We start from the raw sequence: 25,853 nt of genomic DNA, 5'->3' as shown, positions 1-25,853 counted from the left end.
CCACCAGGGAAGTCCCAAAACCACAGCTATCTTAAAACTTTATGATATTAGTTCTTACTTCTTTAATTTCTTCCATGTGCTTCCCTGACAGCTCTTCTAGATTTCTGGTAGCAGTCCTCAGCCTGTCTTTGCTGTAACAAGCACCAGACAAAGTAGAGTTGTTCTTCTGTAAAGGCAAGGAGTTCAATCCCTTCTTTCTCAAGATGGTGAAGTAAGTCTTCTAATTGAACTTTTCCCTTGATAAAAGAGATAAGCATATGTGTATGTATACACACGTGTAAATATACAACTGAGCATGCAAGAAATCTCATAGGTAGAGTTAAACTCTCTACAAAGTATAGTTTAGTTTTCCTATTAATTAATGGTTATGTTATCCACTTATAATGAGCACTTACATGAAACAGCTAGCAATACAAAAAATATTAAAGCTTTGAAGAGTTGTATTATATCTTCTAAAATAAGAAATGACATGAAATATATGCATTAAAAAAATATCAGCTTTCTGTCTGCCCAGTTCTGAAGTTTGCAATTTAATAATCTGAAAATCTCCCAAAGGCCCCTTGCGATGTTATAAATTCCAAAGAAGTTTCTGTCTATTCTTTTGAATATTTAGAAATAAAAGGACTCCTCTGGAAGCTACAGAGCCCATTAATTCTGTACTATCAAGGAACTATTTTGCTCACAGAATATGTCTTATAATTTTTGTTGACTTCTAAGTCATTCAACTCTCTTCTAAAACTTCTTGATCTAAGCCTGCCATCGATATTGTCTTTAATTTTTTTTAACTTGGAAGTAGTCATGCTACATAACAGCTTGCACTACATGGTGGGGGAGAGATAAATGTCTGGTGATTGAATGAAGTGGTACCTGTGTTACTAGAATCACTAACTGTGAATAAGACTTGCTGGTACAATCAAACATAACTTTTAACCAAGTTAATCTGACCCAGATTGTAGGGATAAGCATAATTGTTGTTGTACTGCAGCTAGTCTACATAATTATATTCAGTTTTGCTTAAGAGCAAAACTATATTTTGATTATTTTTATCTTTTCTTGCTAAGTTTTCCAGAGTCTCATCCTTTTCACATCAACAGTTTTTGTGGACGATATACAGAATGTTAATTATCATCTGATACATTAAAAAAAAAAAAGAAAGGGACCCAGATCTGAATCTTTGTGCCCCCATGTGTCCTCCCCATGACTTATAGCTAAAAGTCTTCTTGTGCTCCCCCCCACCCTACCCCCATCGTCTGGTCTGCACTCTTACCCTCCTCCCTACAAGGTTTTTTAGCACTATTCAGTTCCTTGTGGTTTTAGTCGTGGGTATCAGAGCACCCAAGACACTAGGAATACATTACGTTCTATGAGGCCTATTTGGCAATACAGAAAAATGCTTATGTTATAATAAAGAGAAAAAGTAGATGTAAAGGTATCATTACAACTATGTAAAAACCAGACACAGAAGGAAAAGAATGGAAGCAAATACATCAAAATGTTAAAACACAGTTGTGATAAACTGATGAGATTGTGAATAATTAGAAAACAAATGTTTGAATTATTACATGTCCTATACTGTGAGTTGCTTGCCGCCGGAGAGTAGCATAACCCCCACGCCCCATGTTGTGGGGTGGAGTGGGAGAGTCTGAGGCTGGAGGAAGTTGAAAGGAGAAGGGGATGGGGGATACTGAGAATACCTTTGGATCCTTGGCTTCCGGGAGCTTTGGGGTATCGGAAGGTAAGCAGGGATATAGGAAGAGGGGGCTTGGCTGGTCAGGAGGGCGGTAGAGGCTGCAAGTCAATACCCAACTCATCCAAGCTCCTAGACTGAACACCCTTCTAAAGCCAGAGATCTTTAACCTCCATTCCACTTAGTCATCCATGCCCATGGCTACAACCAAGCTCTTGCCATAGCCTAAACTACTGTTGAAATCCTGCAGATCTCAGCTCCAAATGTCCCACTCTGACCACCACCTTCTGCTCTTCTTTGTGTGTGTGGTAAATTCATGAAACTTAAAATTTACCATTTTAACCATACTTCAGTGTAGAATTCAGTGGCATTAAGCACATTCACACTGTTGTGCTATCATCACCACTATCCATTTTCAGAACTTTTTCATTATCCCAAACATAAACTCTGTACCCATTAAACAATGAGTCCCTATTTCCCACTGTATTCTACTTTCTGTAGCTATAAATCTGCCTATTCTAGGTACCTCATATAGTGGAATCACACATTTGTCCTTTTATTTCTGGCTTATTTCTCTTAGCATAATGTCTTTAGGTTTCATCCACTTTATAGCATGGATCAGAATTTCCTTCCTTTTTAAGGTGGAATAACATGGCATTGTATGTATTTTGTTTATCCATTCATCTGTTGATGGACATTTGGGTTGTTTCCACCTTTTGACTATTGTGAATAACGCTGCTATGAACACTGGTGTAACAAGTATCTGTTTGAGTCCCTGCTCGTTGTTTTGGAATTGTTGGATATATAAATCTATGTTTAACTTTTTGAGGAACTGCCATAAAACTATAAATAATAACCATAGTAATGGGTATGAAGTTGTTGCTCTCTTAAACTCTACTTATTCTATAGTAACAGTTGAACTCTCCAGTCCCTGGACCATTACATCCTCTCTCAAACTACCAGAAACTCTTTGGCTTCACTTATTTTCCCCTCAAGCCTGGACCCAACTGTTGTTCATTTCAATCAATCTCTCACCAATGTCCCCAGTTATCTAGCTCCTCGTCCCACCTTCCCCGCAAATCCAAACCCAGGGGAAAGTGTGACCATTTGACTTTTCTCTGCCTATTTTAGTTTGCTGAGATGCTGGTAGAGAAAAATGCAACAAGTATGCAGACTGGAGCCCCTACAAATCCATGGTCTGCAGCCTGAGCCAAGCTCCTTTACTTGCATAGGTCATTCTATGCGCTTTGCCAGCTTCTGCTACCATTTCACTCGGTAAATATTCAGGATTTCCGCCTCTCCCATCAAACTCCAAATCTCACCTCTCCCCTCTGCTGGTCGACGACCTTGTCTCCCACAGCAATAGTAAAACTAAGGCCATCATAAAACTCTGGCAGCTTCTTCTGCTACCACCAATACACTAACCTTCATCTTTAGAGATCCTGCCCTCTTTCCCTCCAGGAGGAGCTATCCATCCTCCTGACCAAAGCTAATTCCTTTACCTGTGTTCTAGATCCCATCTTCTATTGCTTCCTCAAGGAAGCTTTTTCTTTTCTGTTTGCTCATTATCTCCCTCTCTATTGACGTTGTGCCCTTAGGTCAAGAGGTCTCTGATCTTGAAAATAAAGATACAAAAATAACTCTTCTTTGATCCCACCACATCCCCCTCAAGTTACTGTCCTCTTTCTCACGTCTTCCACACTCCTCAGATCACTGCATTTGGCTTCTGCTCTTACAACCACGCTCAAAATGCCAAATCCAGGGAATTCCCTGGTGGTCCAGTGGTTAGGACTCTACGCTCTCACTGCCGAGGGCCCAGGTTAAATCCCTGGTCGGGGAACCACAAGCCGTGTGGCCAAAAATTAAATAAATTAATTAATTTTAAAAAATGCCAAATCCAACTGGACGTGTTTCTGCTCTTTTTATATTCGACCTCTGTGCAGTATCTGCCCACTCCTTTCTCTGTTCTATGATGCCACGTCACTTTCTCCTGTTTTCACTCTCACTTCCCTGGCCTTTCCTCCCCTGTGTTCTTCCTGGGCTCCTCTTCCACAGACCCGTCAAACGCCACCATTCTTAAGGACCCTGCCTTTGGCTCTCTGCCCTTCTCACTATCATGGGGATGAATAGCTCGGGCAAAGGAGTCTGACATACCTTTGTTCAATCCCTGGCTCCATCACTTTATAGCTGTGTGACTAACACAAGTCATCTAACTTTTTAAAACTTTGCTTTCCCCCAAATAGAATGGATATAATAGTAATGCCTACCTCATTGGGTTGTTAGGAAGATTAAATAATAATCCATCTCTGCTAAGCTCCAGGTCTATCTAGAAAAAGTGGAAAGAAACAGAAATACACTGAAGTTAGAACAAATACAAGTGCAGGTGGCAGAAACTGCCAGTTGTCCTTCAATATGTATTCTTCCCTTTTTCTACAGAAATAAGACATTTAATTTTTTTGACTGATCACAGGGATGCCTGCTTTCAGCTTGATACAGCTGTGTGACTAAGTTCTGACCAATGGGATGTAAATGGAATTGTGTGCCACCTAGCCTAGGAAATGTCCTTAAAGGAACAGGATGCCCTCTTCCTCTTCCTCTCCCTTTCTACTGCCTGGAATGCAGACAAGATAGCTTGAAGCTTGAGCAGCCATCCCAGACGCCAAGAGGCGGAAGCCACAGGCCATGGATAATAGAGTATCGCATCGCGAGAGAAGAAATCTGAGTCTTTGGCAATTTCAAAATGCTGCCCTATCAGTTCTGGGCTGCTTTATTCTTGACTTTTATGTGAGAGAAATACATTTCTTTTTCAAGCCATTACTGTTATGAGTTTTCTCACCTTTACAGCTGACCAATCCCAACTACTCAGGAGGGTTACTGGAAGAATATGATACAAGAGCATATGCTGCAAACTAAACCTAGCTACATGGGAAATGGATATGGAACTGGACAGCCATTACTAGTCTATCCTGACCCATGAGGTCTTTGTCTATGGGTTTCCTTGTGAATCTGCTCCCATTTACTTGCTTCTCTACATGGATGGACCTTCTCTGCTTGCTTACTCATCAGCTAAAAACAGCCATCCAAGTCCTAAGCCTATGTAATTTTTCAGGCTGTCATTCCTGTTATCTACCTCTTAGTTCAAATTTATGAAAGAGAGACAATTAATTATTTGTTGCTCACCCAACAAATCATGCCCCTCTCTCCGAAGTTAGTTGTACAGTATTCCTCATTCAGTTAGCTGTGGCTGGGATAGGTTGGAAGTAGGGGTACAAATACGGCCACCAAAGCCTACTCTTTAAGCAAGCATTGGTGGAGAGGTACAAGTTCCAGGGAAGAATATGTAGGCTAGGAAGGCAATACAGAATGAGTCTACTATTTAAGACCAATGCATATCCAACTCTCTAGTGAACAATCAGTTTGAACAATCCACTCATCTTTCTCTTACACCTGCTCCTCCTTCTGTATTCCACAGTTAATAAAATCACCGTCAATATATAGCTTCCCAAGCCAGAAACCTAGGGGTTATCCTTAGCCCCTCCTTATTCATCCCACTCTCATGGACAACCAGTCCTGAATTTGTAGATTCTACATCTTTTATAATTTTCCAGTTCATCCTCTCTTACTTTAGCTTCTCCTCATCATTTGCCCAACTTAGTGTAATAGCATCCTTAACTGATTTCCCTGCTCCCGGGCTGGCCCCCGTCCTGTCTGTACTCCACAAAGCTCTCAGACTGACCCTTGTGAATGCAAGTCACTGGCCGCTTAACATTTGCATTGCTTTCAGGAAGAGTTTGAACCCTTAGCTCAGCACCAGAGTCTCCACAAGCTGGTTCTCGCCTGTCTCTCTCGTCTTATCTCCTGCCACACCTTGACAGCCCTTCATGCCAGTGTACGGATTGATCCCCATCATGCTGCTTATTCCATGACTTTGAATATTTGGGTCCCTCTGCCTGGAATCCTGGGTCCTTCTGCCTGTTCTGCTCTGACATCCCAGAACTCACATTTTTCCAGTGGATTTATTGAGACCCAATAGTTGAGTAATTCGAAAATTCTAAAAATGCAGATCTTGAGGTAATACAAATTCATTCTTTGAATTCTAAATGCTTTGACATCTAAACTGTGCCTAAAATTGCCCACATAACAAAGTATATAAGAATACTGTTCTTTAAAAGGAGATACTGAATAAATGCTCATTAAGTATCTTAAAAAGCCACTGTCTGCAAAGAAGCACATCCTGTAGCATTCTGGGGCTTCCAAAAATGTCTAGATGTAAAGAATGAGGCAGTAAAGCTGTCAAAGCAAACCGAGACAGAGACAAAGAATTTTAAATGGGAGGAGGGCAAAAAGAATGAGTGCAGCCATTTCGACTTGTTCTTATTTCTCCTAGTAGGTGCCCTCCAACTACAGTGCAGGGGCCAGGACCATACCTCATGCTACAGCACATCTCCTGGCTCTGAGAAAAGGATGAACTTTGGATCCCATGGTCTTCGAGTGACATAAGCGAACACAGTAAAGAGTATGGCCATGAAAACTGAAATATGCACTTGGGTTATTCATCCTAGCCCTTCTTTCTTCCTCCTCCCCAAATATAATTTAAAACTTACAGATGTCTTAAATACAGTATATATTATACCTTTTATTCCTTTTCCATCCCTGAATAAAATGAGAAAAATACTTTTTTTAGAAGTTCAGAACAATGTAGCAATGTTTAAACTTAAAATATAAAATTAAGTGAAAAAGAAAGGCAAAATGTACACTATAACTATGTAAAAAACGTATGCACATAAGCAAGGACTGACACAGAACAGAAAAATGAACTGTTGATATGTCGACCTCAGCACTACTGACATTTGGGGCTGGCTAATTCTTTCTTGTGCGGAGTTGTTCTGTGCACAGTAGAATGTAGAGCAGCATCCCTGGCTTCTACTAACTAGGTACCAGTTATACATCCCCAGTAGTGATGACTACAAATGTCTCCATCCATTGCCACATGTTCCCTACGGAGCAAAATACCCCCACCCCCGTCCCGGGTTTAGAACCACTGGGCTAGGGGTGAGAGGAAAATTTTTTAAATTTTATGTTAATATTGCCATAATGATGTTTGTTCAATAAATACATATTGGAAGGGGAAAGGAAAACTCCTTACCATATAGCATCTAACAGCCCCTTTTTTCAAGAGTTAGAATTTATTCAGTTCCCATTTAATGTGAAAAATTGAAAAAGCTGCAGAACTTGTTTTTCTTTTCCAATCTACTATAAAAAAGAAAGCTGAATTTCTCAGTGTTTGGAAACCTGACTTGGCTTTAAGCATGAACATCACAAATAACTGCTGTAATTGGCCTGAGAAATAAAAATATCTAAATCATTCTATCCCCACAAATACCTGTTAAAAAGGTACACTTTGCATATCTTCAAAATAACTTTACATTTAAGAACAGTAAGACTCAATGAGAAACACACACTTTAAGACAAATAAAGTTTTCCATGCTAAAATACAATTGCACTGGATCTAAATAAATCATATTCTATTTTTAAGGCCTCTCTGCTCCAGTCTTTTTAGGACTATTAAGCCTGCCCCCTTGCCAAAAATATTTATTTTCAATCATTCCTCCTGTTTTTTTTTGTTGTTGTTGTTGTTTCTTGACTCAAATCACAAGGGATGTTTCTGATTAAGAAACTGACATGAAGAGGAGGCACAAGAACTGTTTCAAGCATCTCCTTTCCCGAAAATTCTATTGTATCACGGTTTTGGGTTCATATGGACTTAAAGTTGAAATCTTGTTACATGATCATTCTGAATGATCTTTTCACATACATGAATGCATCACGAAAACGTATGCCTAACACAGTATTCACTTAAGCAAGGAACAATCTTCCTTCTTTATATAAGACTGAGATAAGCCCAAAAAATGCATTTTGATTTTTTTTCCCCTCCACTTTCAAAACACACTAGTAGAAATTTACTGTTTGTATTTACCAATGTGTGCTTCTCCATTCTCGTCTCTAGTTTACCCAAGACAGAAAGCTTGCCGTAGCACAGAGAAACAAAGAAAATCTTCCAAATGATTCCAGGACTGGAGAATGTGAAATACTTAGATACCCAAAGCATTGTAGCAGGAAAGAAGGAGGTCGTGTAGAGATGACAGAGGTGGTGGAGACGAATGGACATTCAGGAGTGTGCAGTGTGGACATTCAGGAGTGTGCAGTGTGGACAAGAAAGCGTGAGAATGGCTGCGGAATGAGCAGGATGAGAAAACTGGCGCTCAGGATGAGGGAAGTGGATGAGGTTGTAGCTTGAAAGGCAGAAGGTAACTGACTTGATGACGTCTGATGTTGAGGATACAAAAGGCCTCCAGAGCTTCATCAGGAATTAAAGTTCTGCATGGCGAACATAGGGCAAAACGGAGAAAACGGCAGTTCTTTGTTCACAGGCCGACAACCAGGGGAATCCGTGGCTCGGTGGACTTTGTCATGGCCTGGACCTTCAGACGCAGTCTCTGTGCAGGGGTGAGTCTTCGCCTGGAAAGTGAGAAAAGGAACGTCTACCTAACAGACTGAGGGTTCTAAGCCCTTTTTAAATAAAAGCAGCAGCCTAATTCTAAAGGCCTGAGGCGGGTGGGTCCCGGGAAACCGGCGAATCCATCCTCAGGCAGAGAAAGGCCAAGCCAGGTGAGTCTCTTCTCCTGTCGTTTCGGGCCCTGCTGGGCAGAAAAGCGGGAAAGACCTGGAATGCTTAAAAAAAAAAAAAAAAAGCGGAGAATAGCTGCTTTCCTCCTTGGGGTTGCGGCGGGAACCTCAGGAACCAGGCCGGAAATTGTCCTTTGGCGAGCGCAGTGAGTGTCTGGGGGCCGCTACGCTCCACCGCTGCTCAGCGGAGAGCTGCAGGTGCCGGTCCGGTCACGGGCGTCATAGCAACCGCGCTCTCTGCGGAGACGCCGCGTCCTTCCGGCGGGAACCATAGAAACGACACGCACCATTGGCTCAGGGGCTGTGCTTCCTGCCAGAGACCATTGCTACGGCGCAGACCGTTGGCCTCTGGCTTAGCTCCGGGAACGAAGGTACGGCTCATCCCATTGGCTCTACAGTAACCATGGTAACGTAAAGGCGCGTATTTGCAACTTTTAAGTGTAAGTTTTGCCACAGGATGTTTATAGTTCTCATGTAGCTTCCCGCCAGGCCTTATCGAGAGCCCCAGCCTAATAAACTTGGATTTATTTTTCTAGAAGTAACTTCATTCTTAAAGGGGGAGGTTGCTAGGAGTTCTGAATTTTAGGTCAGAATCTGTCACCTGGGTGGGGCACCTAAGACAAATCACAACACTTTTGGAATCGGCTTATTATTGTAAAAATGAAGAAACCGGACTTGACTAGAACTATCCCTAAAGCTGAAGTCCTTCAGAAGCCCTAAGCACTGAAAATTCGGTTTATGCGAACAGTATCCTCCACCTATGTAATGCAAAATAAAAATAAAAATTTAACATAGCCTCGGTTTTTATCATCTTCATTTAAATGCTCTTATTGCAAGATTCTAGTTAGTTCATCAAAGCTCGATTTTACTCATGTTTTGGGGCCCTTGCTTTGCTGGCATCCCAAACACATACTTGACATTTCTTAGTCTTATTCTAGTTTCTCATAGGATCCTTTCCAAAGCTTTGCCGGTTCTACATGCATTATCTGGACGGATACTGTTCGCATAAACTACTTTCTAGAAGTGCTTCAATCTCTCCCTCTGGCACCAGAGCCCTTGCAAGGTGTTTTTCTCTCTGATCTGAAATGCTCACCACCATCACCTCCAGCCCACTTAACTTCTGTGTAGCAGTTCAAGCGTCATTTCCTCCTCAAGGATACTTTCCTTAGTCCTCCGATCTAGATCAAGTTCCTTATTTGCTCTCACTGACTTATGCTCCTTTCCATTCTTAGGTTTTTTTTTTTTTTTTTGTCCGAGCCGTGGCTTGGGATTGAACCCAGCCACGGCAGTGAAAGCGCCGCATCCTAACCATTAGACCACCCTCATTCTTAGTTTTCTTTCATTCTTTACACACTTCCATTTGCTGATTAAACAAACAAACAAAACAACTTCTTGGAATTTTTACATGTGTAAATACTGTTTAAATGCTCTGAATGGAAACTAAACTGAATTGGAAAACACTCTACATAATTCCATTTAGGGTAGTGGTGGTTGTTTTTAAGCATTAACAAAACACAACAGAAAACGGTTCCCAAGGGAAGTAATAATTATGATAAAAACAAACATCAGAATCACTTCTAGTTCTAACTTCATTTATCCTCACTGTACAAAGATAATGACAGGGCTTCCCTGGTGGCGCAGTGGTTGAGAATCTGCCTGCTAATGCAGGGGACACGGGTTCGAGCCCTGGTCTGGGAAGATCCCACATGCCACGGAGCAGCTGGGCCCGTGAGCCACAATTGCTGAGCCTGCGCGTCTGGAGCCTGTGCCCCGCAGCGGGAGGGGCCGCGATAGAGAAAGGCCCGCGCACCGCGATGAAGAGCGGTCCCCGCACCGCGATGAAGAGTGGCCCCCGCTTGCCACAACTGGAGAAAGCCCTCGCACGAACCGAAGACCCAACACAGCCAAAAATAAAAATAAAAATAAAATAAATAAATAAATAAATAAAAAGAAAATCCTTTAAAAAAAAAAAAAAGATAATGACAGCCATCATCCACATAAGCTATAGATGTAGGGAAGAAAATCAATCTTTTATTCCATGCCCCTTTAGTACTGCAGCCACTGCCTAGTCTGTTGCTTTTTAGGTTTTGCCAATTGGACCAGAAGTTAATTTAAGATTTTTGTTCAATAGGATTTCTGCCTCCAGAGAAGTCCTGATTGCTGCAGTTACTTTTCCTCTGCTTCCTGATTTAATGAAGTCACATTTCCTAAACACTTCACCTGAAGTATTTAGATGTATCTTAGCACTTCTGTTCATATCTTTTCAATTAAAGTTTATTGTACTTCTATTATCAGACACACTTTGGGCTACCCTTCCCAACTCACTCCATGAATTGCATTTTAACTCATTTATGTGAGGTAGAGTACTTGCTTCTACCTAGTTCTTAATGGTAGTGTTTCACATTGCATCCGGACCATCCTATGGATCATTTAGGGTATTTCTCTGGACTCTACTTCTTTTGCACTCCCAACTCAAAGTCCAGGACAGTGGGAGCTTTGAAAACACTGCCTTGCTAAGTGAGAAAAACAGCAATTGCAACCATTTATTGAATGTGAATTACATGCCAAGTGCCAGACTCATGCTTTACCTTCACCATTTTATTTATTTAATCCTCACAACAAATGGTGTTATTTTGCAGAGAAATTATCACCATTTTATAGATGAGGAAACTAAGTCAGGTATCTAAGTTTACAATGCTAATCGGTGGCACAGCTGGAAGGGTCTAACCCGGCTAAGATGATTCCAAAACCCATACTCTTTACCACCTTGTAATGCCTCCTTCAGGGCAGTGGCCACCAACTGGGCCCTGCATGGCCCCAGGTAGAAGCCTGGGTTAACTTTCCCTCAAGAGCAGTTCTAAAATATTTGAAAGGTAAATTCTTAACTCAAATATGGAGTGAGTCTAGGACAAGAAGCAAGGAGTAAATGTAGTGGGACAATCATCATTCTATAGGTAATCTATCTTTGGGGAGGTGTCCTTCTCTCCTACTCCCATCTTTAGTAAATTTCAAAAAAAAAAAAAAAAACACAACATCATCCTTTCCATTGTGTTGGCTTTGGGGCACACACTTTATTGTACTTAATTTTTTATATATCTATTTCCCAAACTAGACATGTTTATTCATCTCTTGAATCCTCAAAATCCTCAGGGCCTATCACATAGTAGGCATGAACAAATATTTGATCTTCAAAGCATGGCCATTCATGCATCCATAATCCCTTTTACAGTATGAAGAAGATTGATATTCAGGCCCCACATGTATATTTTGAGGAATATAATTCCCAATAAGCTCTTTTTTTTTTTTTAGGTGAGAAACAACTTGAATCATTTTCAAAATCAAGATAACATTCAGGTGAGTGTGTCAGGTGGTTTGGTCATAACTGCTTTACCTTTGTTTTCATGTTTTATGAGTATTAAAAGACCTTTAAAAGACAAACACCAAGCAATATTCGTCTGCACACCACTCACTGCTTTTCCCCTTCATTTTCTGTCTTTAAGAAAGCAAAGGATTTATTCTAGTTCTCACCATCTGTAAGAGCCCTGGTCCACTGAACAATTTTTGATCCTATAAATAAAGGCTTTTTACTTCAGTTTTTGTCATGTATAAAAGCGGTATGTCGAGACAGAAGATCATCCACTATCTTCTCTTCTATCTCTATGCCTTTTCCTACTTCTTCCTCTGATAACAATAACTTGGTTTCTGAGTCTTTGGTTATAATAACCACAAAGGACCGACGTGAATCAAGGATATTAGCCACCACCACTTGATGTCGATAAATTTCCAAAGCATTCCGTGCACGATCAATTACAATGGAGGGGTCAGTCTCCAACTTAAAGGAAATTATAAATGCTTTGGGAGCCCAGTCTTTAACCAAAGGAGAAAGCATTTTTGGCACCATCTTCATTGTTATCTGTATTGGAAAAAGAGAAACTTAATAAGCAAACAAGGTTACTACCTACCAACCAGGTCAATCTTGAGGGAAACTAAAGAAGCAGAGACTCAGATGTTTGGCTGTCAGTTTAAGTGGGATTTCTCACTTCAAACTTTTTAAAGCATATTAAATGCTTACTTAAAAGCCTTGCCTCTGTAGTGTTCATAAGGATGCCTGATTTCAAGGCTTCATACATATTCTGCGGCAAACCATGTCTTATGAATTAGCCCTGCTCTGCAAACCTCATCGCCATTAATAGAGCTCTAAAGAACAGCATTACATTTTCTCAAACATTCCCTTTTATTTTTTAAACCAAACCCTCAAATAAACAAATGCAAATAATCTGTTTATGCAAATGTTAGTTTGGCGGAAGCTCAAATAAGGTTGAGTTTTTAAACCTCTTAGCCTAAAATATTTCTTGCATTGCTAGACTGGCTATTTGATTCCATTTAAAAGCTGTAACTTCTAAAAAAAAAATAAAATTGTCACGTACCATCTCAGCATTGAGGAAACAGAAGTGACTGTATTTTCATTCATCAAATACTACTATATTATTCTCAATCCCTTCTAAGGGGAATGTTGAGTCGTTTTGTGTACTTTCAATATAGAACTAAGAATGACAGGAATTACAGGATAAACTAAAGCTCCCAGAATTGAAAAAGTATGAAATCACTAAGCTAACCATCAGGATTTCTCCTCAAAGAGTTAGCAAGTGTGATAGGGATCACATACCCATTACCCGCTTGATTTTTCTCCTTAGCATTTATCACTACCTAACACAGTATGCATTTGACTTACTTATTGTCTCCTCTGCAGAATATAATCAAAACAAGGGCACAGTATGTTTCTTTTCACTGCTTTATCTCCAGGTCCTACAATAGGGCCTGGCATATAGTAGGTACTCAATAAATATTTGTTGAAGAAATGAACAAATGAACTATTCTACAAAGTCAGCAAGTGCCCCACAGGTAGTTTCTCCTATTTAAATTCTACTTGTATCACCCAGTAAATGACTAAGAATTCCCTCAGGTTCCAAGTAGCCAGATCATCTCAGCATCTCAACCACACCACTACCTTCCCCATACCTCTTCCTTAAACTGCAACAATAACCACCATCTAATCACCCCCCACCACTCTCTCTAATTCATCTTTCATACTGATGCCAGAATGTTCTTCTCAAACAAAAACTTTATCTCATTCTCCTACTTTGGTTTCCCTTGGCTCCACAGGATAAAGTTCAAGCTCCTTAAGAAGAAATACAAAATCTTCTACGTAGGAAGCTGTCTCTTCAGTCTGCCCTCCATCCCCACCACTCTCCAGGCTCTCCAGCCTTACCAAACAACTTCAGTTCACAACACACTGCCCATTTCCAAACTCCAGTCATTTACTCTATCTGGAGTGACCTTCCCTACTTTGTCTGGTACACCCTCTGCTCATCTTTTAAAACCCAGTTCAAGCCATCTCCTCCAGAAAGCCTTGACTTTCCCCGAGATTCACTCACCCCATGCTCTGACTTCACTTTGTACGTACCTCTACTAGAGCATTTATCACTCTGTACAGTAATTATGTCTGTGTCCAGCAACCTCACTAGATTGTGAGGTCCTTGAGGGAGAGCGGTGTCTTAGTCATCTCTGATCCCTAGTGCCTAGCACATACGGAATGCAGAAAGGCCATCTCCAGATCAAAAGGAAATTAACCCAAGATTGGTTATAGGGAATCAGATCTCTGGAAGAGAAGCGCCCATCACCTGCAGTGGGCCCCCAGATGACTGGATCTTGTGTTCAGGCATTTCAGACACAGGAACATAGAAATCTGACACGGCCGCAGCCAGGTAAAACATCGCAGAAGAGCCTGCAAAAAGAAGCACAGGGTGTAATAAATCGGAGAAGGGTATGGGGTCAGCTCCTTTTCAACTCAGGTTCCCCCGCTGTGAGAGTCGTGGGTAAAAAGGGGGTAAGGGGATGCGCGTCTTGGGGGAAAGGCTCTGCCTCCCGGCATCCGATGGACACCTAAAGGCACGCACCTAGAGGATTGAGCGCCTGGGCTGCAGCCTGCAGTAGATGCAAATAGTCTGCCAAAGTGGTGAACTCTATGGCCAGGAAGGTGCCGGCAGCCTCAGCCTCCTGGTAGCTCTGCAGAGCCGCAGCGAAGCCCGGGAGTGCCTTCTCCTCCGCCTCCAAGCTCAGCAAGCCCGAAGCCGCTCGGCCGGAGGGCCGCAGAGCCGACAGCCAGGTCTGGGGCGGGAAGCGGTGGGCAAAGGGGAAGGCAGAGCGAGCACGGTACAGAAACAGGACCCCGTAGCCCGCGGCCAGGAAGGCTTCGGCCGAGGTAGCACCGCGCCGCCCGCTGCTGAAGTTGTCCAGGAAGCGCACAGGCCGGGCTTCCAGGGGGACCTTGGTGCCGCCGGACGTGACCAACACTACCCGTCGGCCCTGCGCACCCAGCCTGGCGGCGAACCGAGCCATCACCTCGGCCCAGCGCGCAGCACCGGCGGGCTGGGGGAACTCGGCGACCAGGTCCACTGCCGCCATCAGTCCCGGAACGCGCCGCGCCAGCGCAAGCTACAGGGTCTTCGGCGCCACGCCCCCTGCCCCGGTACCTGGCCCACGCGCAGCCGCAATAGTGAGGGGGCGGTTCGCTACCATGCGCTGCAAGCCAGCGCCGGGTTTCTGCAGGTCTGGAAATGCGTGCTGGTTCCGCCCCACAGCGTGCGCAGTTGACACTGAGCTGGCTGGAGTTCTCGGCTGGGCAGGCAGCTGGAGGAGTCACACCCCCTCGTTTAGTTTCCTAGTCTGGGTGAAGAGCTGGCTGTGTTTGACCCTTACCGGCTACCATACAGACCCTGCTAGGCTTGGACCTTGCTAAAATTTGAGTGCCCGGCCATTTAACCTTTGGATTTGTAGTGCGGAGCTTGTTTTGTTTTTTGTTTTTTTTAAACCCTACAAACACACTCCAAGTGTCAGTCGAGCCACGCCCCTCCCCCCTGCCCTCGAAATGAGGCTGCGCCTTGTTGGTCACGTGACACCGCCGTCCAGTGTGTCCTCGCCAGGCAACGGTCCTAGAGACCGACAACACCGTTTGCCGCAGCATGAACGTGATCTACCCTCTTGCGGTGCCCAAGGGGCGCCGGCTCTGCTGTGAGGTGTGCGAAGCTCCGGCCGAGCGGGTCTGCGGGGCCTGCACAGTCACTTATTACTGGTAGGCCCTGAAACGTGGCACCTGCGCGCCTCAACCCCCTCTCTCTCAGTCAGGGAGCCCTCAAAGCGGCTTCAAGACAGGTCCCTAAGACTTCTGTGTCTGCGTCCGCTTCCTCTCCCACTCAATCATTCCTCCCCGGATGTTTTGTTGCGCGCCTACTGTGCGCTATGCACTGTTCTAGGTGCTGAACTTACTGGGGGAAACTCGGGAGACCACGTCCCTCAAAAATCTAATGTTCTGGGACTTCCCTGGCGGTCCAGTGATTGAGACTCCGCGCTTCCACTGTAGGGGGCAGAGGGTGCGATCCCTGGTCGGGGAACTAAGATCCCACATGCCATGCGGCTCTGGCAAAAAAAAAAAATCTAACGAGAAAGATAAGTAAACCAACAGACAAAACAAGATAATTTCAGAGAGTGATAAATGCCATAAAGACAAAGGACATGTGATGGGAGGTTGGGCAGACAGCCTTTCTGAGGGTAGACTATTGATCTGAAGTTAGAGTAGGAACAGCCCGCCAGGGAAATGCTGGGGGAAGAGTGGCACAGTGAGGCTCCGAGGGAGGGAAGACTCTGGTGTGTTTGAGGAATAGATAGAAAGTTAGTTTGTCAGAGCATAGCCAAGATGGTGACAGTGTGGGGAGGGTAGTACAAGATGAGATCAGTTTTCATTTATTCAGCATAACACCCACTGATCTTTGCTTCAGATTGGACCCTATTTGGCACCTGAGATAAAACAGCTAGGTTGCTGACGTCCAGAAACCTAGTCCAGAGCCAAGTAACTTGTTTAAAAAAGAAAGTCATTATAATACAACCCTACATGACAAGTGCTGTCACTCAGGGAGTACTATTCCCTGGGACCTCTAAGGATGGAAGCATGGTGATGGGGCAGTATCTGGAAAGGTTCCTCTGAAGAAGTAACATTTGCGCTGGGTCTTGAGAGGTCAGAAGGAAGTTGCTAGGTGAATGAACAATGAAGAAGGAAAGGTAGAGCACTCCTGGCATCCAGGACTGCTTGGGTAAAGGGTGAGAGAACAGACTTTGTTCAGAGGTGGGTAGAGAAGGTAACCATGGAGGGAGCAGTCACTGATTTTCAGACTGCAGTCCAGGGCCCATTAGCAGGTCATGAATAAATCACAACCAGCATTTTAAGAAAAAAAAAAAAAAAAAAAGAAAGAAAGTATCAGAGTAATCCTACTTGAATTGTTTCTTGAAACTTTTGTTTTAATGATTTATGTGGATATGTGTCTTTGTACTAGTGAAATGTATTTCCTACTGTACGCTGAGTTAAAAAAAAAGTTTAAAAATCATTGTGATAGGTAGTAGTAGGAGTTTAAACCAAGAAGATAAAGGTTAGGGCCAAACAGTGACATGAGATCAAGGAGTTTGGAATTTATCCTCTGGGGGGTCATGGATGGTTTTAGATTGGAAGGTAGACACTGAAGGCTGCGTAACTTCTCAGTTGCAGTGGCCCCAGTGGAGACTGAATTAGGTGTCCCTCCTCAGTGCTTTCACAGCACTCTTTAGGTCCCTTAGCCTCAGATTTATGACATGGATTGAAATCACTTGTTCAGTGGTCTGTATTCCTCACTAGGCTGTATGCCCCGTGAGGGCAAGGACAGCATCTGTGTTTTCATTGCTGTTTCTTCAATGCATATAGAATACAATTTAGAATTTGTAACAGAAACTACAAAGCCCTGGTTGCTTCTCTATCTTCATTTCCCACCAGTCATCCCCTGTTTTCCTTGTTGCAGTTACAGAGGCTTTCTTTCAATTCTAATTTGCCAACTCTTTTCCTCCCTCAGTTTCTTTGCCCAGGCCGTTGCCTTTGCTGGGAACTTTCCCTACAATCACGAATCTTCCTAGCTCTCTTTCATCTTTCTGTTCTCAGAAATGTTATTTCTTCGAAGAGGTCTTTCTGGAAAACCCAACCTAAATGCCCGTATCTGATTTTCTCTCTCACATTTTTTCTTCACTTTTTCTGTACTTTTATGTTTTTGTTTTACTTGTTTAATATCTGTCTTTTTTTTTTTCTGGCTGGGCCGCGCAGTTTGTAGGATCTTAGTTCCCCAACCAGGGATTGAACCTGGGTCCCCTGCGTTGGAACCACTGGACCGCTAGGGAAGTCCTGAGTAAACAATTTTAAGTACAGGACTGGCACTCTGGGGAGAGATAAGACTCCTTTGCCTGATATGAGCACCTACCTCTTCCCCTGTCCCCTTCATCCCTCCAGCCAGAAGCAATTCCTCCTTCCTCTCAACTCACTTTGTACTTACTCTGTACCTCTCAGATGACTCTTATTTCCCTGCCTCATTTTAGTTGTTGGCGAACATGTTAGCTCAATTTTATTATGCTCTGTTAATGCAGGATATTATATTGAATATGTAGAAGGACTGTCATATGTATGTTATCTTTTGATCTGTTTCAGACCCATCTGTGTATAACCTATGGTCTCCAGCAAAGTATCTTGAAATAATTGAAACTAAATATTTGATGAATGCATGAATAAATTATTTCCTATGCCCTTATCCTCCATTATTTTCTTTCTCTTCTTTCACCTCCTTTAATTATTTTTAAGGTCTTCTACTCTCCCCCTACCTTTTCTCCAGATTTCTATATCCTTGTGTCCTAGAGATTTCATGATTTTTCCAGAAAATAAAACTGTGATAATTGTTCTGTATCTCACAAATGAGGGCCTTTAATATCCCCTTCCAGGGTTTTCACGGTTGAATGTAAAGCATCTAGCCCCATGCCTAAGACCATGCTGGCACTCAATAAATATTGTTTTTCCTCATCCCAAATTTAAAGAGCAGGAAGGACAGTCAACTTGAATTTGTGAAAGTTTATTTTTTTGCAAAATAATTTTTCCCAATTATAAATGTAATTCATGCACACTACAGAAAACTTGAAAATACAAAATATAAAGATGAAAAATAATCCATAATCTCACAACCCAGATAATTAATAGCCTGACATTTTGGTGAATTTCTTTATGCTCTTTTCCTATAAATACATTTATTTTATACACTCTGTGTAATCTTGTGCATATCATTCTGTGTTGGATTGTGAGAATGTTCCCAGGAAATAGAACATTTTTAAGAGAAGGCAATTTTATTAAAGTACACAGTGAAACATTATAGGTGAAAGAGGCTTCAATACTATAGGTTAGTAAGTCATAACATATAGATAAGAGTAATTTGCAATAATTTTTCCTTTCATTTAACATATGGGACACAAATTAAAATGCTTTCACTGTCCAGGAAGAGAAAACAGTGAAGTGGTATTCAATAGTAAGATCTATGGTGAACTGGAGAATGAATGCCCCGCCTAATGACATTCAAATTAGTTTTAAAAACATGGTAATGGCCAAACAAAACATGTCTGGCCCACAAGCTATTTGATTGTGAGCCCTAATTTGAAAGCATACTTTTCAACTCCTTCTTTATGCGTGACCCTGTGATGGCTGTGAGGGGTGATACAGATGAATAAAGAGAGCTCAGGAATATATAAATATGCGCCCTTTCTTTAGAAAGGCAAGATATGCAGGTGCTGTCTGTAGAAAAAAAGTTCAGGCAGTTAAGTAAGTTAATATTTCCATTGCTCACACAATTACTCATTAAGCCCGTATTAAATAAATACCCTGTGGAAGTCACCTATTTCTTTATTCTGGCTGTTAAGTGCTTTTATTGATTTGTTTTCAATAATTATCAAAAAACCCTTAAAAATGCTTTTTGTCATTTCTGTGAGAGCTGTCACAGTTTATAAAGAAGATATTTTATCGCATTTCTGTTGTCCCAGAAGAAAGGTAGGAGAGAGAGTATTTGAACACAGCTATGTATTGTCTATGACTGCTTTTATGCTACAACAACAGAGTTGAGTAGTTGCAACAGAGACCAAGTAGCTCGCAAAGCCCAAAATTTACTATCTGGCCCCAAGAAAAACTTTGCTAATCCCTGCCCTAGGTTATTGTTACCTGTTTTGGAATATGTATAAATGGAATTAAATAGCTAACTTTCTCACATTTAAATAAAAATATATAATAGGCAATAGTAATGCAGAAACCCATGATTGTATGTATCCAACCACAGTCTCAAAATACATGAAGCAATAACTGTCAGAACTGAAGGGAGAAATAAATAATTCAATAGTAATAGTTGGGCACTTCAATATCTGCCTTTCAATAATGAATAGAACAACTGGACAAAAGATCAGCAGGGAAATTTAAGACCTGAACAACACTATAAATGAACTAGACCTAACAGACATTTATAGAATACAGAATATACTTTCTTCTCAAGTGCATATGGAACATTCTCCAGGGTCGACAAGCTGTTCGATCATTAAAAAATCTCAGTAGATTTATAAGGATTGAAAATATCAAGGTATGTTCTTCAACCACAATGGAATGAAATTAGTAGTCAATAAGAGAAGGAAGTTTGGTAAATTTATGAATGTGTAGAAATAGCACACACAAACAACCAGTGGGTCAAAGAAGAAATCACAAGAGAAATTAGAAAATGCTTTGAGATGAAATGAAAACAAAAGCACAACATACTAAAACTGATGTGATGCAGTGAAAGCAGTACCTAGAAGGAAATTTATAGCTGTAAACACAGCTAAAAAAGAAGGAAGATCTCAAACCAATAACCTAGTCTTACACTTTAAGGAGTAGAGAAAGAAGAGCAAACTCAACCCAAAGCTAGCAGGAGGGAAATAGTGAAGATTACAGCAGACATAAATGAAATAAAAGATAGGAAAACAATACAGAGAATCAACAAAACCAAAAGTTGTTTCTTTAAAAAGGTCAAAATTGACAAAACTTTAGCTAGACTGACAAAGAAAAGAAGACTCAAGTTACTAAAATCAGAAAATGGAAGTGGAGGGACTTCCCTTGTGGTCCAGTGGCTAAGGCTCTGCGCTCCCAATGCAGCAGGCCCGGGTTCGATCCCTGGTCAGGGAACTAGATCCCACATGCCACAACTGAGAGTTCACATGCTGCAACTAAAGATCCTGTGTGCTGCAACTAAAGATCCCGCATGCCTCAACGAAGATCCTGCATGCCGCGACTACGACCCAGCTCAGCCAAATAAATAAGTAAGTAAATATTAAAAAAAAGAAAATGAAAGTGGAGACATTGCTACCAACTTTACAGAAATAAAAGGGGTTATAAGAGAATACTATGTACAATTGTATGCCAACAAATTTGAAGACCTAGATGAAATATATTCCTAATAAGACACAAACTACCAAAACTGACTCAAGAAGAAACAGAATATCTGAGTAGGTCTATAAATAAAGAGATTTAGCTAAGTAATCAAAAAACTTTTCACAAAGAAAAGCCTAGGAAGATTTCACTGGTGAATTCTGTCAAATATTTAAAGAAGACTTAACAATTCTTCACAAACTCTTCCAAAAAATAGAAGAGGAGGGAAGAGTTCCCAACTTTTTATGAGGCCAATATTATCCTAACACCAAAACCAGAGAAAAACATCAAAAGGAAACTACAGACCAATATCCCTTTTGAATATAGATGCAGAAATCCTTAACAAAATACTAGTAGACCAAATCCAGCAGAATATAAAAAGAATTATATATCATGACCAAATGGAATTTCTCCCAGGAATTCAAGGTTGGTTCAACATATGAATATCAATCAATATAAAACATCATCTTAATAGAATTAAGAAAAAAATCATATAATCATCTCAATAGATACAGAAAAAACATTTGGCAAAATCCAACACCCTTCATGATAAAAATACTTAACAAAGTAAGAATAGAAAGGAATTTCTGTAACTTGGTAAAGAGTATCTATGAAAGAACCATAGAGAAACACAGCATTAGCATCATACTTAATAGTCAAAGACTATAAAATCTTTCCCCTGTAAAATCAGAAATGAGGCAAGAATGTCACTTTCACCACTTCTATTCAACATTGTACTAGAGGTTCTAGTTGGGGCAATTAGGGAAGACAATGAAATAAAAAGCATCCAGCTTGGAAAAGAAGGAGTAAAAGTATCTCTCTTCACAGATGACATGATCTTATATAGAGAAACCCCTAAAGAACCCACAAAAAAACTATTAGAGCTAATAAATGAATTCAGCAAGTTTACAGAATATACAAGATAAATATGCAAAAATCAGTTATATTTCTGTATGCTAGCAATGAGCAATCTGAAAATGAAATTAAGACAGCTATTCCATTTACAATAGCACTTTAAATAAAGGAATAATCATAGAGGTACAAGACTTATACACTGGAAAAATACAAAATATTGTTGAACAAAATTAAAGAAAACCTAAATAAGTGGAAAGATATTTTATATTCATAGACTGGGAGACTTAATATGAAACAGTTTGATCTGCAGATTCAATGCAATCCCCATAAAAATTCCAATTGTCATTTCGCACAAATGGACACTCTTATCCTAAAATTCATATGAAAATGAAAGGGACCCAGAATAGCTAAAAAAAGTCTCAAAAAAGAGCAAAGTTGGAGGACTCACATTTCTCAATTTCAAAATTTACTACAAAGCTACAGTAATAAAGATAGTGTGGTACTGGAATAAGGATAGACCTATAGATTGATGGAATAGAATTGAGAGTCCAAAAATAAGCACATACATCTATGGCCAATTGATTTTCTTTTTCTTTTTTTTTTTTTTTGCAGTTTTTAAAAATGAAATATAGATTATATTCCATTTATAGTTATTATAAATATGGCTATATTCCCCATGTTGTACAATATATCCTTGTAACTTATTTTATACATAGTAGTTTGTACCTCTTAACCCTATACCCCTATATTGCCCCTCTCCCTACTGGTAGCCACTAGTCTGTTCTCTATATCAATGAGTCTGCTTCTTTTTTGTTATAGTCACTAATTTGTTGTATTTTTTAGATTCCACATATAAGTGATATCATTACAGTATTTGCCTTTCTCTGTCTGACTTGTTTCACTTAGCATAATACCCTCCAAGTCCATCCATGTTGCTGCAAATGGCAAAATTTCATTCATTTTATCTTAGTAGTATTCCAGTATGTGTGTGTGTGTGTACGTGTATATATATATATATATATATGTCACATCTTCTTTATCCATTCATGTGGTGATGGACACTTAGGTTGCTTCCGTATCTTGGCAGCTGTAAATAGTGCTGCTATAAATATTGGGGTGCATGTATCTTTTCAAATGAATGTTTTGGGGGGTTTTTTTTGGCTATATACCCAGGAGTGGAATTGCTGGGTCATATGGTAATTCTATTTTTAGTTTTTTGAGAATCCTCCATACTGTCTTCCACAGTGGCTGCACCAATTTACATTTCCCCCAACAGTGTATGAGGGTTCCCTTTTCTCCGCATCCTTGCCAACATTTGTTACTTGTGTTCTTTTTTGATGATAGCCAGTGTGGTTTTGATTTGCATTTAACTGATGATGAGTGATGTTGAGCATCTTTTCATGTGCCTCTTGGCCATCTACATGCCTTTTATGGAAAAATGTCTACTCAGTTCTTCTTCCTATTTTTTAATTGGGTTGTTGGTTTTTTTGATGTTGAGTTGTATGAGCTATTTATATATGATGGATTATATATAATGGTTGTATCATTTGCAAATATTTTCTCCCATTCAGTAGGTTGTCTTTTCATTTTGTCAGTGGTTTCCTTTGCTGTGCAAAAGCTTTTAAGTTTAATTAGGTCCCATTTGTTTATTTTTGCTTTTGTTTCCTTTGCTTTAGGTGACAGATCCAAAAAAATATTGCTGTGATTTATGTCAGAGAGTGTTCCTGCCTATGTTTTCCTCTAGGAGTTTTATGGTTTCTGGTCTTATATACATTTTGAGTTTATTTTTGTATATGGTGTTAGAGAATGTTCTTTTACATGTAGCTGTCCAATTTTCCCAGCACCACTTTTTGAAGAGACTTTCTTTTCTCCATCGTATATTTTTGTCTCCTTAGTTGTAGATTAATTGTATGGTCAATTGATTTTCAACAAGGGTGTCAAGACCATTCAGTTAAGGAAAGAATGGCCCCTTCCAAATGGTGCAGGGATAACTGGATATCCACATGCAAAAGAAGAATTTGGACCCGTACTTTACAACATGTTCAAAAAGACTTAAATATAAGAGCTAAAATCATAAAACTTTTAAAAGGAAGCATAGTTGTAAATCTGTGTGATCTTGGATTAGGGAACAGTTCTTAGATATGACACTAAAAGCACAAGGAACCAAAGGAAAAATAGATAAGTTGGGCACCATCAAAATGAAAAACTTTTGTGCATCAGAGAACACTATCAAGAAAGTGAAAAACAACCCACAGAATTGGAGAAAATATTTGCAGATCATATATCTGTTAAGGATCTATTATTCAGAATATGAAAAGAACACTTAAAACTCAACAATAAAAAGATAAAGGACCTGGTTTTAAAAAATGGGCAAAGGATTTGAATCAACATTTCTTCAAAGAAGATATACAAATGGCCAATAAGCACATAAAATGATGCTCAACATTATTAGTTATTAAGGGAATGCAAAATAAAACCACAATGAGATACTACTTCACACACACTATACTGGCTGTAATAAAAAAGGACAGAAAATAGCAAGCATTGACGAGGATGTAGAAAAAATGGAACCCTCATACATCACTGGTGGGATTGTAAAGTAGTACAACCTATGTTAAAACAGTTTGGCAGTCCTCAAAAGTTTAATCATAAAGTTACTGTATAACCCAGCAATTCCATTCTTAGGTGTACCCAAGAGAATTGAAAACATATGCACAAAAAATTTGTACACAAATGTTCATTAATAATAATAGCCAAAAACTGGAAACAACCCAAATATCTACCAACTGATGAATGGATAGACAAAAAATGATATAGCCATTCGGTGGAATAGCATTCAGTAGTAAAGAATACAGACATAAAAGGCATATTGTCTGTTTCCGTTTATATGCAAAGTCCAGAACAGGCAAATGCATAGAGAAAATAGATTAGTGGCTTCTGGGCAACAGTGGGTGGAGGGAAGAATGAGAGTACCTGCTAGAATAAATGGAGTTTCTTTTTTTTTTTTTTTTTTTAATTTTATTTATTTATTTATTTATGGCTGTGTTGTGTCTTCGTTTCTGTGCGAGGGCTTTCTCTAGTTGCGGCAAGTGGGGGCCACTCTTCATCGCGGTGCGCGGGCCTTTCACTATCGCGGCCTCTCTTGTTGTGGAGCACAGGCTCCAGACGCGCAGGCTCAGTAATTGTGGCTCACGGGCCTAGTTGCTCCGCGGCATGTGGGATCTTCCCAGACCAGGGCTCGAACCCGTGTCCCCTGCATTGGCAGGCGGATTCTCAACCACTGCGCCACCAGGGAAGCCCGGAGTTTCTTTTTTGAGTGATGAAAATGCCCTGAAATTAGATAGGGTGATGGCTATATGACCTCATGAATATAATAAAAACATTGAACTGTGCACTTTAAGAGGATGACTTTTATTGTATGTGAATTATATATCAATATCAATTATGTATCAATTATATAAAAATATTTGGAGGAAGGGTCAGATTGGGTAATAGATTTGGGAGTCATTCATAGAGGCAATTATGTAAGGAATAGGAGGGAATTCCCTGGTGGCCCAGTGGTTGGGAATCCACGCTTTCACTACCAAGGATGTGGGTTCAGTCCCTGGTCGGGGGAACTAAGATCCTACAAGCCACATGGCATGGCCATAAAAAAAAAAAAAAAAAAAAGAAAAAGAATGGGAGTAGATTCTCTATAGGGGTGCTGTCCAATAGAATTTTTCTGCAATGATGCGAATGTTCTATATTTGTGCTGTCCAATTAAGTGTTTAAAAAATACTAAGTATGCATATAAAACAGTCAGAAAAGCTGTATACCAAACTGCCACAATGCTTCCCTCTGGAGAACTAAAAAATGACTGGCTTTGGAGTACAGGCCTAGAGTAACTACTCACTCTCGACACCCGTGCTTCCTTGCCTTAAGAAAATAATGATTTTGTCTTGTTTTCAAAAAGTTAAACAGTTACTTTCATGACCACCTGCTGCACCACTAGGACTGGAGGGCATTCACAGTGTGTTCTATGTGAATGGCCCTCCTAGAGCACAGAAGACAATGCAAATGGTGCTCTCCCAAGCCATGCAACATATATATATATATATATATATATATATATATATATATATATATATATATACCTATAACTGGTATATATATATACACCTATAATTGGTATATATATATATATATATATATATATATATATATATATATATACCTATAATTGGTATACATACTAATTATTGGGAAAGTGTCTCCTAGAACCTCATCAAATGTAAATTTCTTTCCTTTCCCTAA

The 25,853-nt window shown here is 40.4% G+C and overlaps 3 protein-coding genes across 10 annotated transcripts in view; 1 reads left to right on the top strand and 2 right to left on the bottom strand.

Moving 5' to 3' along the window:
- CCDC30 (coiled-coil domain containing 30) overlaps positions 1-8,634 on the bottom strand; it is a 160,552-nt gene extending 151,918 nt beyond the window's left edge. For all 4 annotated transcript variants that reach the window (XM_057531494.1, XM_057531500.1, XM_057531511.1 and 1 more), the window contains exons 1-3: positions 8,005-8,634; positions 3,955-4,013; positions 59-236 (exon numbers count right to left, since the gene is read on the bottom strand). In XM_057531494.1, the coding sequence (XP_057387477.1) occupies positions 59-76 (18 nt within the window). In that variant the 5' untranslated portion in view covers positions 77-236; positions 3,955-4,013; positions 8,005-8,634. The remainder of the gene's footprint in view (positions 1-58; positions 237-3,954; positions 4,014-8,004) is intronic.
- Positions 8,635-10,973: 2,339 nt separating this feature from the next.
- Positions 10,974-15,017, bottom strand: PPCS (phosphopantothenoylcysteine synthetase). 4 transcript variants are annotated; one of them, XM_057531524.1, is made up of 3 exons: positions 14,908-15,017; positions 14,056-14,159; positions 10,975-12,287 (listed from the first exon to the last, which is right to left on the bottom strand). In XM_057531524.1, exons 1-3 carry the CDS (start codon positions 14,951-14,953, stop codon positions 11,964-11,966), a joined length of 474 nt encoding a protein of 157 aa, XP_057387507.1. In that variant the 5' UTR covers positions 14,954-15,017; the 3' UTR covers positions 10,975-11,963. The 4 variants fall into 4 exon arrangements, with proteins under 4 accessions (XP_007164718.1, XP_057387507.1, XP_057387511.1 ...); XM_057531528.1 differs by lacking the exon at positions 14,908-15,017 and adding an exon at positions 14,777-14,890; XM_007164655.3 differs by lacking the exon at positions 14,908-15,017 and adding an exon at positions 14,332-14,897 and having other exon boundaries at positions 10,978-12,287.
- A 264-nt stretch (positions 15,018-15,281) lies between these two features.
- ZMYND12 (zinc finger MYND-type containing 12) overlaps positions 15,282-25,853 on the top strand; it is a 36,185-nt gene continuing 25,613 nt past the window's right edge. The window contains exon 1 of one of the 2 annotated variants that reach the window (XM_057534054.1): positions 15,282-15,506. In XM_057534054.1, coding sequence (XP_057390037.1) covers positions 15,397-15,506 — 110 coding nt within the window. In that variant the 5' untranslated portion in view covers positions 15,282-15,396. The remainder of the gene's footprint in view (positions 15,507-25,853) is intronic. The other variant, XM_057534058.1, reaches the window with a different exon arrangement.

The sequence above is a fragment of the Balaenoptera acutorostrata genome, chromosome 1 (assembly GCF_949987535.1).
Source record: "Balaenoptera acutorostrata chromosome 1, mBalAcu1.1, whole genome shotgun sequence".
In the NCBI taxonomy this organism is placed as follows: domain Eukaryota; kingdom Metazoa; phylum Chordata; class Mammalia; order Artiodactyla; family Balaenopteridae; genus Balaenoptera; species Balaenoptera acutorostrata.
This window is presented reverse-complemented; position numbering and strand designations above follow the sequence as displayed.

Coding starts and splice junctions, on each gene's coding strand:
- PPCS (XM_007164655.3), bottom strand. CDS start 14,839: ATGGCGGCAGTGGACCTGGTCGCCGAGTTCCCCCAGCCCGCCGGTGCT. Junction 14,160..14,331: donor CCAGGCGCTCAATCCTCTAG/GTGCGTGCCTTT, acceptor TTCTTTTTGCAG/GCTCTTCTGCGATGTTTTAC. Junction 12,288..14,055: donor CATCTGGGGGCCCACTGCAG/GTGATGGGCGCT, acceptor TTTCCAATACAG/ATAACAATGAAGATGGTGCC.